General features: G+C 42.4%; 1 protein-coding gene across 2 annotated transcripts in view; it reads left to right on the top strand.

The window, feature by feature from the left end:
* The window catches only part of ARHGEF3 (Rho guanine nucleotide exchange factor 3), a 308586-nt gene that overhangs the window by 92713 nt on the left and 195016 nt on the right, over nucleotides 1-20857 (top strand). For both annotated transcript variants that reach the window (XM_082412280.1, XM_082412281.1), the window contains exon 3: nucleotides 10596-10662. In XM_082412280.1, coding sequence (XP_082268406.1) covers nucleotides 10596-10662 — 67 coding nt within the window. The remainder of the gene's footprint in view (nucleotides 1-10595; nucleotides 10663-20857) is intronic.

Below are 20857 nucleotides of genomic sequence, written 5' to 3'. Positions count from 1 at the left end.
TGAAGTCTAAGTCTCATCATGTCTGTTTTAAGTTGGAAACTGAGGCTTGAGGAAGTTCCCTAAGTTGCCCAAGTTTACATGGTGGACTTGGGCTTGAACCCAGGTCTTGGAGGCTGCAGAGCCCATGCTCTGACCACCTTATGTTCCTGCTGTCTCTTTTTGGTAGCCTTACATTGTTCTAAAAAGGTTTGTGGTAGCTGCTTGACACATGGAAATGTGAATGAACAACATGTGGACTTGAAATGTGGAAATAAATGGGAGCCTTGGTGTATTTGGCATGATGGGATGGTGTCTCTTAGGATGTTTGGAGTTTTAGTTTGCTGGGAGGGCATTTTGTAGGTACTTTTTCCTGGATAAGGAGATAGCAAGTGAACCTTAGGGGGGTTAGGAAGGTGAAAATCACATATAATCCAAAGTGCTCTTAAATGCCCTGGGGAAGGTGTCACGCTGGAGCCTGACCTGCCCTTACGACCAGTGTTCCTGCCAGTTCTGTTCATTTGGACAGTTCTGGCCCGAGGAGCTGGCTGGAATTTGAAGATCTTTTGTTCAGAAAGTGCCTATCGCGATCCAGCTCAGCCTGAGAGAGGCCTGGGGGAGGAGAGAAGACTGCGATGGGGGCATATCCACAGCCCCGTGCCAGGCTTCCCTGGGGGTCCATATCCAGTGCACAGAAGGCCACACGAGATGCCCTCAACTATGGAACTTCTCTCTCTCTCTCTCCCGTAAGTGCATGTGGTTGTATTCATGTTCTGTCAGTGTGTATATAAGGCTATTCTGTGATACTGTTGACCACAGAACTCCTGAGGGCAAGCATTCATTCTTCAGCTATTTAATAAGATCCACGGGACTTCTCTGGTGGCGCAGTGGTTAGGACTCTGAGCTCCCAATGCGGGGGGCCCAGGTTCGATCTCTGGTCAGGGAACTAGATCCCACATGCATGCCACAAATAAGAGTTCACATGCTGCAACCAAGGAGCTGGCGAGCCGCAACTAAGGAGCCCTCAAGCCGCAACTAAGGAGCACACCTGCTGCAACTAAGGAGCATGCCTGCCGCAACCAAGACCCGGCGCAACCAGATAAATAAAATAAATATAAATAAGATCCTACTAAGTGCAGGAAGTGTAGAGACAGCAGTGAATCCAAATCACGTAGTCCCTGGTCTTCCAGCTCATCACCCAGAAGGAAGATAACTCTTAAAGTGCACCTTTTGTGTACCAGGCACTAGGAGCTTTACGTATGTTTGAAATTCCCTGGCGGTCCAGTGGTTAAGGCTCTGTACTTCCACTACAGGGAGCACGGGTTTGATCCCTGGTTGGGGAACTAAGATCCCGCATGCCGCATGCCACGGCCAAAAAAAAAAAAGAGCTTTACATATGTTAACTCACTTAATCCTCACAACAGCGCTATAAGGGAATCCTGTTATTACCTCCATTTTACAGAAGGGGGAAGTAGGAACAGAGAGGTTAAGTCACTTGTCCAGTGTCACACAGCTGGTGAATGGCAGAGCTGGCTCCAGCATCTGTGCTCTTAACCAATGTGCCCAACTGCCCCTTTATGGCACCACATGAGAATCCCTGAAATTTACCAATGGGAGTTCTTCTGGAAGATTGTACCTGTGAAAAGTCCTAAAGATAAAAGCTTTGCAGGAAACTCAAGTGTAAAAAGAAACACAGCAGAATGGCTTGTGAGATGGGAGCAGAAGATGGAACGGGTGTTGCCGCAGAATATCTGAGCACAGAGACCTGGCTGGGGGTGGAGAGTGGGAGGAAGCACAGAAAGCCAGAGGCTGTGGGAATTTTTATCATTGTTGAATGATTCACGTAAATATGTTCTCAGAAACAGGGACTTGTAGAGCTGATTTCTCACAGTACTGATAAAACTTCACATCTAAGCCATTTTTTGTCAATTCTTAAGCTGCACAGAATGCTCTCCTGGCTTCTATTTACATAATTCCCTTTTCTGGAATAGTTAATAGCATTTTGCTTTGCATTATTATTTCATGAGAATTTTTTCCATGAGATATATATCTTTTATTTTGCCTGAAAATATCTTTACTTTACCCTTACTTTTTAAAAAATTGTGGTAAACTACACATAACATAGTATTTACGATTTTAAGTGTATAATAATTCAGTGGCATTAAGTACATTCACAGTGTTGTGCATCCATCACCATTGTCTAATTCCAGAACCTTTTTTATCACCCCAAAGGAAACTATGTACCCATTAAATAGTCATTCCCCATTCGCTCTCTTCCCCTAGCCCCTGGCCACCACTCGTCCACTTTCTGTCTCTATGGATTTGCCTATTCTCGGTGTTTCATGTAAATGGAATCATACAGTATGTGGCCTTTTGTGTCTGGCTTCTTTCACTTTGCATAATGTTTTCAAGGTTGTTGCATGCTGTAGCATGTATCAGTACTTTATTCTTTTTTGTGGTTGAATAATATTCTATTTTATGCATATATCACATTTTGTTTATCCATTTCGATTCATCATTTGATGAAATTTTATACCTTTTCAATATGGTTACTAGAGGATCAGCTAGGGAACTATAAATATAATAATTTCATGGGTTTAAAAAAATCACTTCAATCTCTTTTTTTAGTTAATTTTGGAATTAGTTTGGTTAGAGCAGTTCTCCATTATTTAGCAACAGATCATAGACATTTGTTTGGGATATGCTCCATTTGGGGAAGAATTTCATTTGTTGCTCCATTCAAGTAGCGATGTGACCTGAAGATCATCTCCACTGGTTTTTCTAGAGACTACGTCTCTAAAGCCTTTGTGAAATATTTTGCTCTTTTGAATGTTTTTGAATTCAGATGGATACAAAAATCTTTTTGGAGAATGTCTCACTTTTCATGTGGGTCTCAACTTACACATTTTGGTCACTAACTGCTGAGAGAGAGCGGTGGATTTTCAAAGTCTGAGGCTCTTTGAAACTGCAGGCTCTGTTTTTCTGTAACTGTGCTGTCCACGGTAGACACATGCCACCTGTCACTGCTGAGGACTTGAAACATTGCTAGTGCCAATTAAGGTGTGCTGCAAGGGTGAAATACTCAGTGGATTTTGAAGACTTAGTACAAAAAAATGTAAAATATCTCTAATTCTTTTTTCTGTTGATTACATGTTGAACTGATAATAATATCTGTATATATTGGGCTAAGTAAACTATATTATTAAAATTAAATGGGACTTCCCTCGTGGTGCAGTGGTTAAGAATCCGCCTGCCAATGCAGGGGATGTGGGTTTGAGCCCTGGTCCAGGAAAATCCCACACACCGTGGAGCAACTAAGCCCATGTGCCACAACTACTGGGCCTGTGCTCTAGAGCTTGCGAGCCACAGCTGCTGAGCCCACGTGCCACAACTACTGAATCCCGTGCACCCTAGAGCCCGTGGGCCGCAACTACTGAGCCCACACACTGCAACTACTGAAGCCCGTGCACTCTAGGGCCTGCGTGCCGCAACTACTGAGCCTGCATGCCACAACTTCTGAAGCCCGTGTGCCTAGAGCCTGTGCTCTGCAACAAGAGAAACCACCACAATGAGAAGCCCGTGCACCGCAACGAAGAGTAGCCCCCGCTCGCCGCAACTAGAGAAAGCCCGCGTGCAGCAATGAGGACCCAATGCAGCCAAAAAATAAAAATAAAAAATAAATTTAAAAAAAAATTTAAAAAACAAACAAAAAAATAAAGTTAAACTTATCTGCCTTTTTTCTTACCATTTTAATATGACTCATAGAAATTTTAAATTACATACGTTGCTCACGTGCTATTTCTATTGAACAGTGAACACTGTTCTAAAAATAACTGGCAGATGGGTGGAAAATGGAAGAGAAATCTGAACAGACTTGACCTCTGTGCCTTCAGCATCTTGAAAGTGCCCCATGAGAGAGGCTGCCATGGGTCTGGATGGCTCCAGGAGCCACCCGGGTCTCTGCCTTCACTCTGGACCCCCTCGGCTGTCTTCTCTTTTCTCTAGCCAGACAGATCTTTCTAAAGACAAATCTCATCATGTCACTCCCCACTTTATAACTTCAGTAGAGCCCCATTACCCCCAACCCCAGCCTTTAAGCCTCTGCCCTGGCCACCTGTTCAGCCTCATCTCATGCCTCTTTACCTCCTTCCCCGCCTGTCAAGTCCTCGTTATAAACATTATTATAATTTCCATTTTATGCACAATATGTTTCCATAGTAATGATTTAAAAATACATAATGTAAAAGATAATGTCCATATTTATGCTCCCTCCCCCCACCCCAGCTACATAATCAGTCACCGTCAACAGTTGGGCGTGTGCTCTTCCAGGGACCTCACTCTGCGCACACACAGCTGATTCTGTACGTGCATGTGTGCGCGCACGCATTTGTGTGTGTGTGTGTGTGTGAACCTAAATGAGTTTACATGTTGTGTGTTATTTCACATGCTGAATTTTAAGGTCTCTGCTGGTGAGGATGTTAGTATACCTCATTATTTTTAATGGATGTCTGGTATTTTATTGTATAGCTTTGCCATGATTTATTCCTGTTTATTACTGTTTTTAGTTATAAAATATTTCACCCATATAGCAAAATATCAGCTATTATAATATTCACCTCTGTACCCCCCCCATATAGATTTAATAAACAGTAACATTGTGCCCTATTGGCTTCAGAATTTTTATGTGAATAAATGAAACATTCCAGGCAGAGATTCTCTCCCCTCTCCATCCCCAGAGAGAAGCTCTCTTCTGCAGTTGATACAGCCTCTTTATTTTACATTTTTACTACATGTGGCTATAAGCAGAGTGATATTTTGTGCATTCCTATATAGTATCATATCATATGCATATCTCCTGCAACTTGGACTTTCATTCTTTTTTCTTCCTTTTTTTTGAAGATTTTTCATTAATATATAGTTCTATGTGGTCTTCCGTTGTTAAGAATGAATATAGCTTCATTTAATCCATTTCCTTATTTACAGACATTTCAGTTGTCATACTTTAATTCCAATTGTTCAAATGTGTCGTCTCTCCTTTACTTCTTAACTCTGGACTCTTTTTATCTTCTATGGAACAGTCTGTATAAGATTGGAATGATCTGTCGTTTTGAAGGTTTTGTAGAATTCATTAGCAAAACTGTCCGGCCTGGTGCTTTCTTTCTTTTTTCTTTTTTTTTAATTAGTTATTGAGCTTTTTAGGTTTTCTATTTCTCCTTGAGATATTTTTGATAAGCTATATATTTTGAAGGAATATATGCAGTTTGTTTAAGTTTTCAAATGCAATGGCATCAAGTGACTGGTAGCATTCTTTTGTCATTGACTTGATGCTGTGTCTGTAGTTCCGTGCCTCCGTCTGTAACAGTATTTATCAGTGTTTCCCCGCCCCCTTTTAACTTGATCAGCTTTACCAGTTTTGTCTATCTGGTTAATCTTTTCAAAGATAAGTTTTTTTTACCTCCCGCACTTTGAGCATGCTTTTCCTGTGGCCTGGCCTACAGTTCCTTTTCTCATCACCTGGCTGAGTCTTTCTTCTGGCTCCTCAGTCCTTCATTGAGCCACTTTGGCACTCCCCATGACCACTCTTTTTTTAAAAAAAACACTTACCATGTTGTAATCTCTCTCTGTCTCTCTCAATTTTGGGTCTGGCTGCTCTTCTGCAAGCTCCACGAAAGCAGGAACTAGATCTGTTTTGTTCACCACTGTCTCTGTAACGTGTGGCACTGTGCCTGGTGTACAGTACGTGCTCAGTAAATATTGGTGAAGAAATTAATGTGTGAGCCCATTATACATAAAGAGGTACAGACCCATTCTCCAAGGGATGAGGGCTCTCTTTCCAGGTGCGTTCTCAATGGGACTGTTGCAAAAAGGATGCAACTACTGCCAGCTGAGCATTCTGAGGTTCTGTGATTCTTTTTTCCCAGTATTTATCAGGAAGTAAAGAGCTGGACTTGCAGTCATGGCATGAGTAGAATGAAGCTGACATGACTCATTGAGCCACAGAAACATGGTACCGAGTGGTGCCTTTGTACTTTCATTTAAGAGAGAGACAAGCCAAAGTGATGCGACTTCCATTCTGCAAACTCTCTCTTTCCAGTGAGCTTCTCCAGGAAGAATTGGGTCTTTACCTGGCTAAACACCTGCCAGTCAATCCTTGATTATGTACCAGAAGCAGAAACTAAAACGACATTTAAGCAAAGGAAACCACCATATCTTAAGTGGTCCAACCAGAATAAAAATAACTGGCATTAATTTCTCCTATAAAGTGTAGCTGTTTGGTTTTCCTAGTAATACTACAGTTGTCTTCATGAAGAAAGAGAGAGAGGTAAAACAAAAGAAAAGAAATCCAAGGAAAGTTTTTTAGCAAGATGCTCTGGGTTGACAATTAAGATATTAAAATATTTACAACATATAAAACATGCTGACAAAGGTAGTAATCTTTGAAAAGGAAAAGGGGGGCAGGAAATGAGAAAGGGAAGGCGGGGCTCTTTTCAGGGTTACATCATGTTCATATTTAGGGCTATGTTGTTGTCACCTAACAAAATATTCATAGCACCTTAAAGCCTTTGTTTTATTTTACTTATATGTTTTCCAGTCTGTAAGAATTAGATGTATATTTCATTGTCTCTCCAACATGAGCCTTGCCAATGATAATTATAAGTAACATCCCCTTTACTGGTTTAAAGAAGGCATTTTCTCAATAATAATGACAGCTAATTTGAGCAGCTATTAAGGGCCAGACTCTCTGCCAAACATTTGTATAGTACGTTATTATTTTTTTAATCAACCATCTTTTATTCCTTTTTACTTTTTTTTATGGTGCATTAATGTTTCAATTTTGTAAAAAGAGATTATTCTCCCCACTTTCCAGATGAGAAAATGGAGGCTCAAGGGGAGTAAAAAGTAGGTAGCCTGGTTGAAGTCCTCCAGCAAGAAAGGGAAGGAGGCACTCTGGGTGCCCCAAGTCGGTTCCACCCCGAACACCAGACTCTTAGCCCCCACGGTGCAGGCAGCAGACACAACCTGAAACCCACACTCCTGGGAGATGCTGTGGAAATGGTCATCAACCCTCTTCTCAAGGCGCTGGGAAAGAGTCACACTTGTTTTCACGTGGTGGGAAAATACATCCTGTTGTTAACCCACTGAGCTTGTTCTCTCTGATTCCAGCCACACACACACCTGAATCGGAGATCATTCCCTAAACGCACCTTGAATCCTGACTTTTCACTCTTACTGTGGGCATTTCTCCATTTCTACTATGAGCTCTCCCGAGGGTGGAGAGTTTATAACTTTTCTTTCCAACCTTTCCTAAGGTTGTAACCTCCTTCCAGTCAAGGATCTGTGCCTCCTGTCTCGGCAGTTTCTCTCCTGCTGCTTGCCCAGCCCTGGCTCCCAGCAGCTCCCCCGTGGAGGTGGAGCTGGATGATGACCAGTGAGTGTTGCCCTTCTGACATCTGTGGATGGGCTGTGCTTCCCAACCACGTGTGTACACACCGTGCACAGACCTGGCTCACTTAGGGGCCTGAGGACTGGACACACTATAGATAACTCCTCCCAGCCCTGTCAGGAAGTCCAACTGCATATCTTTGTGTCTGAGAAACCTGTAGAACCAAGTGCCATTTTCTCCCTTGGACTTTTGCTGACAGTGCAAAGAAGTTGCTTCTAAAACAGAAGAAATATACCCAGGACTGATTGCCCCTCCTGTGATGAGGACCTGGCCTTCACAGGCTTCTGAGATGCTGTCCTTTATGCTGCCAGTTTCCCTCACAGGCTACCTGAAGGAGTCTTCTCAGGAGGGTGCATTTTACTCCCTGGAGCTGTCCTTCAAAACCACGTGGGTGGTAGTGTTTGGCTGGGGAGGACTTACGATGCCAGATTAGATAGTTAAAAGGAACTCCAGCCAACGTGAATGATCTGGAAGCCTGGCAGGTGGTGGAACGCAGGGGTGGGGGAAGCACCAGTTAGAGACAGCCGTCTTCTAGATAGGTTTCCTGGCAGTTTCCCCAGCCAAGGGGGGTGCGACCGAGTTGCCCAAGAGTGCCCTGGATTGACAGACTTGCTCTGATGCTTTTTCTTTGCCTATGAGGCCTCTTAGTGTGAGGCCCTGCTAAACTGGTGCCCCCCCCCACAAGGAACCCCCAGGCTGCATTCTTCCAAATGCATGGAAGCCCTGTTTGGTGGGGCTTCTCTCTATTTGAGAGGGACTACATCCCCTGAATCTGGAGTCAGACATATCTGGGTATGAATCCCACCTTAGACACCTACCAGCTGTGTGACTTCTGGCATCTGGTTTAACCTCTCTGAGCCTCGGTTTAACCCATCTGTAAAATAGGGTAATGATAATATCCCCATTATACCATAATATTATATGAAAACATATTATGATATAACGTTATTTATTTAAATGTATGTAATGCCATACATATAAATATATAAAATATGATAATGTATAACACCATTATAATGCTACCTATATATCATGTATTAACATTAGAGTATAGCTAACATAATAACCCATCTAATTGTTATTCTCAGACTTAGATTATGTAGGCAGAGTACTTAGAACAGTCCCTGGCACATCATGTAACTCAGTCACTGTTAATTATTGTGATTTTCATTTTCTGTGGCCTGCAACATACAAAACAGGGGCACATTGACTAGGAATGTTCTGGTACATGTTGTTGCTTCGGAAGCAATGAAGCTCATCAAATAATTCGGAGAGCAAAGCCCAATTATAACCTTGGAGGGGAGGGAGCGGTATCCAGGGAGAAGTATTGTTGAATTCTAAGTTTTGTTTTTTTTTTTTAAGGGAGAAATGTCTTTTCAGAAGAGCTTAGACCAACATGTTACTTAATAAGAGAAGAGTATTAAATCTAAATAACCACCCACGTTTTCTCTGTTTGTCTTGAGAAGTTATTAGCCTGGGTTTTTATTGTACGTGTGGGTGAGGAGGAGGAGTAGGCAGAAGAAGGGGGTTGGGTATAAAGACACATCAGCAGGAGGGAGTTCCCCTCTGTTTTGGTGAGTTGTCCCAGCTCTGCTGTGTCAATCCTGTGTCCCTGATTGAAGGCTGTCCTTGGAGCCAGGATTTGGAGGGGGAGGAGGGGAGGAGGGTGGGCAGGTTGGGGGGGCTGGGCACCATGCTGACATCTGTTGAGAACTTAGTAGTGACAGCACTGGAGTTAGAACCCTCATCTCATCTTGACTCTGTGTACAGGGTATTATTTCTCGTTTTGCACATAGGAATATGAAAGCTCCAGAGCTTAAGCCTTGGGCTCAGGGTCACACAGCTAATAAAACACCATGGGATGTGAGATCAGACACCTGAGACCAGAATCCTGATTTCACCTGTGTGGTGATAGTTGAGTCACTTAATATCCTTAGGTGTCTGTTTTCTTATCTGTTAAATGGGTACAACAGTGAACCTCAGTTCCCAGTGGAGAGTCAGTGAGATTAACTACATAAAGTATTAGCATATGCTGTTTTAAATACTCAATACCTGTCAGCTGCTGCTATTATTATAACTATGTTGCATTTTGTTTATTTATCTCTTATGCCTGGTAGAGTCAGTCCAGATTTTTATCAGGGCTGACACTGCAAAGCCTGTGCAGTGGTCACTACAAGCATCCTGCCTTGCATTCCTGCTGATTGTGGCAGGGAGGTCAAAGAAAAGGTGTGAGTATCATGTTAAAAAACCAGCACCACCACCCTTTGGCACATCAGTGACTAATACCTCAGGGCAAGTGCAAGGTGGACCTTTTTCAGGGATGTTTTTCGGTGAAGTGGTACTTCAAGCAAACATGACATTTGAATATCCATATTGACAGGCATAGCATTTTGGGGAGGAGTAATTTACCACTCCATAAAAACATTGTAAGAGGTATCCTTGTGGGTATGTTGGCAGCTACAAAATTGGATTCACTTTACAAGACAGAAGTAAGGTGTTCCTGGTGTGTCTGGAGCTGCCCAGCCCCCTTGCTGCATCTTTCCTTTTCTGTACCGTTTACCTGCCGCTTGTGCAGATCCGACTTGAAGCTGCCTCCATCACATCTAAGGCGGTTGATTCGTGGGGAGAGATTAATAGGCGAGGAAGCCAGTTCTAACTTGTTAGGCAGCGGCTGCATGTCCTGTCAGTCGTCCCTTTAAAAGTTTGGAGCTCCAGTGTGGCCTGAGTCGAGGTGCAGGAACTCCCCAGCAAGTGAGCAACAAGGGAGGGTTCCAGGCTCTGCCGAAGCTACAGACATCACCTGATGGCATCCCTTTGGGAACTGCTTGTGTGTGAGAAATAAAGATCAAGATTGGAGTTTGGTCTGGCTTTTTGATCTCATCCAGGTTGAATTTTAGATTTTCTTTTATTTTTTTCTTTTATCTTTTAATTTTTGACTTTTTTAAGGGACTCTGGAGCTTTCCTCCTGGGGGCCTGGGAAGGAGTTTGCAGTGAGTTTGGCTGCTAAAGATTGCAGAGCTGTAGAAAACAATAGCTGCCTCACCTGCCTGGACCATTTCTCCAAGCATCTCTCTTTTTGACAAAGCTACATCTGAAATTGGTGATTTCCTCTGAAGAGCTAACCAATGAATAATGAATGCATCGTCTTTTTTTTTTTTTTTTTGTCCTCTTCCAGGCCTAAACGGCAGCGGCAAAACAACTTTCCCATGTTTCCGACTCCTAAAGCCTGGAATTTCAGAGGGGTAAGTGTTTTCCCTGGACAGTCCCAGCCATTATATGTCCTGTTTCGGATGCTCCAGAGAGGACACTGCCGAGGTTGGCTTTACTAATCAAAGTCTCCACCAAGCTTCTGTGCTTTACCACTTGGGGAAGTCATGTTTGCATCAGCGCTTGTGGTTTAATTAAAAAAATCTAAGTGGCTCGCTAAGCACCCATTGATGTTGCTTGCCCTGTAGGTCTTGGGTTACTGGAAGCATCTTGTGAAGAAGCCAAGAGATGTCAAGGTTGATGAAGTGGGCATTGTGGCTGTTTTGGGGGAACAAAAAGGGAACTGGTGCACAGTGAAGGAAAAAGAAATCAGAAATGTACAGTCTATTCATACATAGATTTATGACTTTGCAGGAACTTTACTTTACAAAAGGAGAGGTCTGTAAGCTTTAAACAGACTCTAAAGGGAATCATAGAATTCTCCCAATCACAAAGCCGTAGACCCTTAGAGGTGTAGGAAGGGTCAGATTTAACCTCCCCTTGATGCAGAGTTCTCTTCCTTTATGTGATTATGATAATAATAATAGTCAAACTGTATGGAGGCCCTTCTGTGTGTTAAAATGAATTCTAGCTCTGACTTCAGGAACAAGACCCTTGCCTGTGTAGAGAATGCTCTGAGCTCTGTTTCACCAGCAGGCCTTTGCATGTGTTGTTCCTTCTGCCCAGAACACTGTCCCCTGCTGCCCAGCACTACACTCCTACACACACTGCACTGGCCCACCCACTTTACCCATTGGGTCTAAGCCTTGACATCACCTTCTGTGGGAATGCATCATGTCTGCCTCCTGAATCTGACCTAGAGGCACCTCCTATGGACCCCTGTACTTTTTTCTCATTGTTAAGATTGTTACTTAACACTTAGTGAAATTTAAGATTGGAAGCCCCAAGCATCAGAGACCTTATAACTCTCTCTTGTTCTCTGCAATATCCCTGGGCCTAGCACAGTGCCTGGCACATACATGCTTAATTAATTTGAATGAATAAATGGAATGAATGAATGAATAAAAAAATCTCTTAGGGGCTTCCCTGGTGGTGCAGTGGTTAAGAATCCGCCTGCCAATGCAGGGGACACGGGTTCGAGCCCTGGTCCGGGAAGATCCCACATGCCACAGAGCCACTAAGCCTGTGTGCCACAACTACTGAGCCTGCGCTCTAGAGCCTGCAAGCCACAACTACTGAGCCTGTGTGCCACAACTACTGAAGCCTGCGGGCCTAGATCCCATGCTCCGCAACAAGAGGAGCCACCGCAATGACAAGCCTGTGCACTGCAACGAAGAGTAGCCCCCACTCACCGCAACCAGGAAAAGCCCGCACACAGCAACAAAGACCCAACGCAGACAAAAATTCAAAAATTTTTAAAAATTAAAAAAAAAAAACTCTTACATCGATCAGACACAAAATTCAATTCAGGTTATGTTTCAAGTTCAAGTCTTTAGTGTTTTCAGCACAGTTTTTACTGGTTTGATTCATCTTTAATATCCTACGTACATCTCAGTCATTTTCCTCAGATGTCTTTTTAAAAATATAGATCCTGGCTCTCTTTTAGCTAAGTTTCAGTATGCTTTTCACTGCGTACAAAGAGAAATGTGTTGACACGTATCCATAAATGGATAAGATCCCCATTTCTCAAAGTTTGTTCAGTTGCATGATCATAACCATTAAGTGAAAGAAACTTGTGTGGTCAAATAAACTTGGGACACCCTGAGAGCACCAAATTAAATATGTTCACCACTGCAGGACTTCTCAGAGCCTTTGATGGGTTGATGTGCATAGAGACTACGTGAAGGAGACCTGATGGGATTTTGTTTGGAGCATTTCCCAAAGTCATTGGCCATAAACCCTTTGTTGACAAAACAGTTTATACACACTTTGGAACAGTTGATGTTTGTAGCTGATTTTGAACTACAGAGAAATTGAACCTTCTGTGAGCAATTGGCTGTTTTGAAGGTGTTTATTTTCTCTCCCTCTCTACTCTCTTTTCAATGTTCCCCACCCTTCCTTCTGATTCAACAGTAGTCACTAGTCTAGGGTTGGGGTACATCTAGAGTTTGCCCTGAGTTTGCCTGGGACTGTCCTGGTTTTAGCACTGAAAGTCCCATGTCTTGGGAAACTTCAGTCCCGGGCAAGCTGGGACAATTGATTACCCTACCTATGGCTGTGAGACCTCTTAAACTGTTTGTCCTTGAAAAATATTTTATGAACTTTTAAGCACAAGTCTGGTTTGTAGAACTTGCTGCTGAAAAGGAACCTGTTAGATGCACACTTGGTTTAAGGGACCCTCTGTCAGTTGTAGCCTTGCAGGGGTAACATTTAACATTAGTAATTTGCTGCAGGGGAACAAACAAACAAAGTGCCCCTGGCTAATTGCAACCAAAGAGATGACAGAATCTAATGCTTTGTTGACTTCAGTTTCCTATCAGCCCTCAAATTCTTAGCCAGCTCATCAGATTTTCCCAAATGGTTAAAAGTGTCAAAGTGACTAGAGTCTGTTAGGCAGTTAGGCCAGTTGTTGTGTTGATCTTGGTTTCTTGTCTTTGTTTTGATTCTTCCGGCCCCTGTAGCTTCTTGGTAAAGTTAGACAAACTGACCTCAAGATACACCAGAGGGAGATGGTTCAGGGCCTGGTCAATTGCCAGATTCCTCTGTGGCCAAATCACCTCTGTGTCACTTGGAGCGTAATCCTCCATGACATGGTGGGGGAGGAAGGAAACCCAACTAAGTGGAAACACCCTCACTCCCAGCCAGGACACGCTCTGTAACCATCACTATGGTAATTGGAACTGAAGACAAGAAGCACCCAGAATGCCGGGAGGAGGACATTGGAGGTATTCTCTAGCTGATACATTTTCTGTAATGAAATGTGACTCTCGGGCCTGCTAGACTGAACTGTGCAGGCTGTTCTAGGGCAAGGCACGCATTCTGTGAACTCTTCCTTTTCTTCTTTATTTGGAAAGGAAGGTTTTAGAATCTCTGTGCTAGCAAATTTCCCATGTTTATATACATGGCAGAGGAAACCATTAGAAGCATTTGCAATTCCATTCCTCTTTAGCTTGTAAAGAAGAAGCATCCTGTGTTAGTTCAGCCAGGCCCTGGACATTTGTGGGGTTTGGGGGTGGGAGTGGGGAGAAGAGGTGATAAGAAATGGGTTGGAAAAGGCAAGAGGAGAAGGAACCACATGGTTCTAGATGAGAAGTGAAGAGGGAGACACATGAGAGCCAAGGAGGGAGCCGGGGACAGGGCACAAGGGGAGCGAAGGGAGTGGTCAGTGTCTTAAGGAGTAGACATTCTGGGAAAAGACAGATGTTTCAAAAAAATTTTAAGGAAAGTCTTGCTGAATGAATGTATTGTAACCCCCTCCTCATCCTCCCTGGAAACATTCACTGCAGATCTGCATGACTTCTCAAGGCATTAGGAGTTGCATTTGTGGTTTTCCTTTTTTTTGGCTGGAGTTTTTGTCTGCAGAGAGTCTTGGGAAGGGCTGGAGACACTTGGATGACACATCCTTTCTACCTACCAAGCGGTCAGTCCTCTCATGAGTTGACGTTGTTAGTTGTCGGTTGTGTCCTTTGGTTCTCATGCTCGTCTAAGGAGACAGAGGCCCTGGGTGTTACCAACCCTATGGGACTTCCCCCACCCTCCCGGGCAAGGGGTGGTGCTGTGCCATCTCTCATCAGACCATGGGTGCTACAGAGATGTTCATGGAGAGAAGCCAAGAGGATGGTTTTGGTTGGGACAGTTTTGGTGGGAACATCATGAGTGAAACCAGAACAGAATGGGGAGAATAAGAAAGCAGGACCCTCAGAGAGGTGGGACCCTGGGAGGTGTCTTGCTCTGAGACATCTCTTCTGGATCTGGTTGGGGGAGTGCTGAGCTCAGAATTTCCACCATTCCTTGTGAAAATATTTGCTACAGCTCCTCCAGTAAGCTGAGAAAGAAGGTCACAGAGACAGACTCAGGGAGGAAACTCACCCTAGAAATGTGAAAATCTCTGGACCACAACACCTGCCATTGCCTGTAGTTAACTTAAAAATGCGTAACAAGACCTACCATGTGTGAGGCATTGTTTTAGGTGCCAGATCTGAGATTTGAATTTTAAATATCAACCAAATTTCAGGGCCATGCTGGTCTTGTCTCTTTCTCCAGTGCCTGGTCTTTACTCTTGCCTAAGCCATTTGGTAAGAAATTTCTAAACTCTGGGGCTTTGGAAGGGACTTTGAACATTGTAACCCTAACTTTTTAATTTTCAGGTGAGAAAAATAAGGTTTAGTGTATTAGTCAGGACTCTTCTGACTACAAGTGATAGAAACTCAGTCAAAACAAGCTCAAGTAGAAAGGGGAATTGATTGGTTCATTTGACTGAGGGAAACTGATGGGTAGGCTTCAGGTACCACTGTATCCAGGTATACTCTTTCAGCTTTGTCACTCTTGGGGTTGTGGTCTTGTCTTTTCCTACTGCACATGGACTTTTTTGGAGGGAGGGGATAACCACAAACAGCAATACTTTTCCAGAGGAAAGAGAGAAGTTTATGCTTCCAGAATCCAGAGGTGAAATCCCAGCGTAGGACTCTTATTGACCTGGTTCCAGTCACGTAGCTATACCTTGTCCAGTCACATAGCTAAACCTTGGCCAATCACTGTGGTCAAGAGTATTGGACAGGCCTTGTTCACATGCTCCTCTAAGGGAGCTGGGTGGACAGTATTTCGTGATTGGCAGTTCCACTAGAGCCACTGGAAGTGGGGAAGGGTCATTTGCTCCAAGGAACAGTTTGTTGTTGTTTTTCTTTCTTTCTTTCTTTTTTTTTTTATTAAAATGTTAATAAGCATTTATTCAATCATAAAGACACAAAATTGAATAAGACACAGTCTTGATCTCGTGAACCTTAGCATCTAGTAGATGTGTATGTAAACAGATTATTTTGTCATTGCAAAGTGTCAGAGTAGGAGGCATATGACAGAGCTGCTTAACAGAGGTTAAAAACAAAAGGTCCCTAAACATGATAGTAGACACCTGTATTTTCAAATGACCCCGCCTGGTTATATGGCATGGGTAACACGAGTGCCATCCGTGCCTGCAGCCTCTGGCACCCTTGTCAGGTGAGTAGGGAATCCCTCTTAGTGGAGTGTCCAGATATTTGGGGGGTCAGTGGGTGCTTGAAATTTAGTGCAGGGTTTGGGAAGCACATCACATTTTTTAGGGCAAAGGTCCTCATTTTTTAGCCACTTTCAGAGTTCTGTGATCCATGTACCTATGGATACAGTTCTGATGGTAGAAAGTAGTTACGTACATGAGACATCTGTAAAAAGATTGATTTGAAAGCCTTTCAAAGCCTGTTGAGGCTTATTCATCCTGCTGGGGCCGAAAATGGCTCTTATTGGCCTTTGAAAGGGACACTTCTCACATCGGCTGACCCGCTATCAGCCCACCACATCCAGCCTGCCCCAAATCCTTCCTGCATGGACATTTGGCCTTCTCTCCCACACCCCAAGCATCTATAGTTCCCTGCCCAGCCTTCTCTCTATGCACTTTTTTGGTACATATTCCTATCATTCCTGGCACAGTTAATGCTATTTTAAATACTAACCTCCTGCTCCAAGGAAGAGTTTGGTACTGTCACCAAAGGAAGTCCAGTTCCTAGACAGACAGGAAATAATGCTGACCGCTGTGAAGGTCAAGCCAAGAGATCAGGAGCAGAACCACGTCTTCAGACAATAGGTCCTGTGCCTGCTCCAGGCTGTCCGACCCATCCCAGGCCCCGTGTTTGGAAGGAAGTTGCATTCCGAAGTGCAGCCGAATGTTTCTTGATTATCAGGCTGAAATGCTTTGAAATTCACAACTCATTAGAGTGACAGAGTCTCTAATACTCAACACACACCTGGCCCGGTCATTGTTTACTGTGGCCTCACCTCTCTTTTGCAAAAGAAGGTGGCATGGCTTTCTCTTCTCTCACAGCCTCCGTTTGTACATTTACCTACATTATTTAACATCAGCTCCAAGCAAGGCTGTGGCAGTCCTGCATGGTAGATAGTATCTGTTCCATTTCGAAGATGAGGAAACTGAGACCACATCTGCTCACTTGCCTAAAATCACAGCCATAGCAAGTGGCAGAGCCAGCATTTAAACCTGGGACAGTCTGTCCCCAGGCCGTTGAAGCCTACTGCCTCTTTAAAACAAGGCTGATGACACATACTTTGTCTTCAAAGGAGGTAAGACGTGACCAACTTTTTAAAAGTGCTAGAAACAAGGGACAATTCTATGGTAGACTTTTCATCACCCAAAATCCCTTTTAATTCCCTTATACTCCCTTGGACTGTATTTTTTATTTTCATTTTTTATTGAAGTATAGTTGATTTACAATACTGTGTTAGTTTCAGGTATACAGCAAAATGATTCAGTTATAGATATATTTTTTTCAGATTATTTTCCATTATAGGTTATTGCAAGGTACTGAATATAATTCCCTGTGCTATACATTAAATTCTTGTTGCTTATCTATTTTATGTAGAGTAGTGAGTATCTGTTAATCCCATATTCCTAATTTATCCCTCCCCACCTCTTTCCCCTTTGGTACCCATACTTTGTTTTCTATGTCTGAGTCTATTTCTGTTTTGAATATAGATTCATTTTTATTATTTTTTAGATTCCACATATAAGTGATATCATATAATATATATCTTTGTCTGATTTACTTCACTAAGTACAATATTCTCTAGGTCCATCCATATTGCTGCAAATCCAATACTTCATTCTTTTTAATGGCTGAGTAATATTCCTGTGTGTGTGTGTGTGTGTGTGTGTGTGTGTGTGTGTGTGTGTGAATATATATATATTTTTTCTTTTCAAATTAGAGTTTTTGTCTTTTCTGGATGTATACCCAGGAGTGGAGTTGCTGGATCATATGGTAGCTCTATTTTTTGTTTTTTAAGGAACCTCTATACTGTTTTTCATAGTGGCTACACCAATTTACATTCCCATCAACAGTGTAGGAAGAAGGTTCCCTTTTCTCCATACCCTCTCCAGCATTTATTATTTGTGGACTTTTTGATGATAGCCATTCTGACCGGTGTGAGGTGATACCTCATTGTGGTTTTGATTTGTATTTCTCTAATGTCTAGCATCTTTTCACGTGCCTGTTGGCCATCTGTATGTCTTCTTTGGAGAAATGTCTATTCATGTCTTCTGGCTTTTTTTTTTTTTTTTTTTGGCCACTCGGCGTGTGGGATCTTAGTTCCCTGACCGGGGATCAGACCCACGCTCCCTGCATTGGAAGTGCGGAGTCTTAACCACTGGACCGCCAGGGAAGTCCCTTCTGCCCTTTATTTGATTGGGTTGTTTGTTTTTTTGATATTGAGTTTTATGAGCTGCTTGTATATTTTTGAAATTAAGCTCTTGTTAGTCGCATCATTTGCAAATATTTTCTCCCATTCCATAGGTAGTCTTTTTGTTTTGTTGATGGTTTCCTTTGCTGTGCAAAAGTTTATAAGTTTGCTATGTCCCATTTGTTTATTTTTGCTTTCATTTCTATTGCCTTGGGAAACTGAGCTAAGAAAATATTGCTACAATTTATATTAGAGAATGTTTTGCCTATGTTCTCTTCTAGGAGTTTTATGGTATCATGTCTTATATTTAGGTCTTCAACCCATTTTGTGTTTATAATAGATGCCTTTTTGATGTGAGGTATCCCTTCAAAAGGAAAAACTGTCTCTCATTTCTGCTTAGTCTTCTTGTCTCATTTCCCTTCAGGCAGTGGAGAAGCCAGCCTGTGAGAGATACTGACACCTGTGAGGAAAAGCCCATGTCATTCTCAGTCTGCTGACACCAAAAATATGCCAGGCACATTGAAGCTCATTTTTAGATTCAAAAGCAGTTTCTTTTTTTGGTCATATGTGAGGTTTGTGGGGACATACAGTGCCTTGCATACCAGCTGTGCAAATTTTGCGCTTTTGAGGCAGAATTTATAGATGCCTTTATTTTATGCAGTTGTCAACTCAATTATTCTCTTTTTGTTCTAGATTTATACAAGGTAAAAGATGCTTTTGAATGTGATCTTTTAGGTTAATTAGGAGATCTTGTTGCAAATGATAGAAATTCAACTCAAATTAGCTTAAACAAGGAGAGTTTTTAAAATTATAGCGATCTCAAGAATATCTCATGGAATGCAGCAGGATCTCAGAAGCCCCTGGAACCAGGCACCAGAAGCCCTTGAGGGCTGCCAATTCTTCTGTTGTTTGCTGCATTTTCTCTGCAGACTGACTTCCTCCATTTCTCCATACTGCGGAAATGCAGCCATCTGCAGAGTGACAGCCTTTTCTCTCTCAGATCCAAAAGTACTGGGGGTGGGGTTTGATTGGTTCAGCCGGGGTAGGGTGGATACTCCTAGACCAATCAGCAGTGATCACAGTGTGGCGTTCTGCTGTACCACTACGTTGGCTCCTATGGTAACCATAGTAACATGGGAGGGAAGGGGCAGTTTCCAGAAGAAGGGGAGAGACACTAGGCAGATACAAACAATTCTTGTCTACAAAAATCTTTCCCATCTCTCATCCCAGAGTAAAGGGTAATCATCCTGATTCCCAGGGTCTGACTTTAAGATAAACAAAACTTCTAACTCCTCTTCTTCTTTGTTTGGTTAGAAGTAGTCCTTTTGGTTATTGATTTTTTTTTTTTTCAATCCTCACAATCTGATCTGGGAGCAAGAATAAGCTGCTCATAAGACATAAAACATAATAGTCCTCTGTATTAATTGAAATAATAGCAGATCCTGGAAAATTGCATTCTGAAATGGCTGAGGTCATTTCTGTGCCATTGGGAAATATTGGAGCTTAGTTAAGGGTTTTATTTTTATTTTATTTTTTTTTAAATGTATTAAAGTATAGTTGATTTACAATGTTGTGTTAATTTCTGCTGTACAGCAAAGTGATTCAGTTATACATATATATATTTTTTTCATATTCTTTTCCATTATGGTTTATCACAGGATATTGATTATAGTTCCATGTGCTATACAGTAGGACCTTGTTGTTTATCCATTCTATATATAATAGTTTGCATCTGCTAATCCCAAAGTCCCAATCCTTCCCCCGCACCCGCCCCTTGGCAGCCACAAATCTGTTATCTATGTCTGTGAATCTCTTTCTGTTTCATAGATATGTTCATTTGTGTTGTATTTTAGATTTCACATATAAGTGATATCACATGGTATTTGTTCTCGTTCTGACTTACTTTGCTAAATATGATAATCTGTAGGTCCATCCATGTTGCTGCAAATGACATTGTTTTGTTCTTTTTTATGGCTGAGTAATATTCCATTGTATATATCATATCTTCTTTATCCATTCATCTGTCGAAGGACATTTAGGTTGCTTCCATGTCTTGGCTATTGTAAATAGTGCTGCTATGAACATAAGGGTGCATGTATCTTTTCAAATTATAGTTTTGTCTGGGTATATGCCCAGGAATGGGATTGCTGGATCATATGGCAACTCTATTTTTAGTTTTTTGAGGAACCTCCATACTGTTTTTCATAGCAGCTGCACTAATTTACATTCCCGCCAACAGTGTAGGAGGGTTCCCTTTTCTCCATCCCCTCTACAGCATTTATTATTTGTAGACTTTTTAGTGATGGCCATTCTGACTGGTGTGAGGTGGTACCTCATTGTAGTTTTGATTTGCATTTCTCTAATAATTAGTGATGTTGAGCATCTTTTCACATGCCTATTGGCCATCTGTATGTCTTCTTTGGAGAAATGTCTATTTAGGTCTTAAATAGGAGGTGGCCCAAGACTCAGTCTCAGTATGGCTTTGTGTTTTGTTGCATTTATGACTTTTCATGGAGGTATTTATTTTTCATTCTAATCAAATTTAGCCTTTATTACACAAACAATATTGTGGCAGTGATCTCATCACCTCCAAAAGGCCCTCATGCTATTTGAAGGCATGGGAGGGGAAGGTGATATTGAGAACTGAGGGGATGCAGCAATTCTGAAATTTTTTTCTGAATCTGAACCTTTCCCTTCAGTTTTCCTTTTCCCCTCTGTGTTAGATTTTATATTCTGTTTCCTGCCCACGTCAGAAGCTGGGGATGGGAATTGAAGCCTCTTACATGGGAGTTGGTAATGGTCCTGTCACCGACTTTTCTTCTTTCCTATCAACTTCTTCCTCTTCACAATAAT

Source organism: Balaenoptera physalus, assembly GCF_965194825.1.
Source record: "Balaenoptera physalus genome assembly, chromosome: 11".
Taxonomy (NCBI): Eukaryota; Metazoa; Chordata; class Mammalia; order Artiodactyla; family Balaenopteridae; genus Balaenoptera; species Balaenoptera physalus.
Note: the sequence above shows the minus strand (reverse complement) of the source record. Positions and strands in the feature narration are given on the sequence as shown.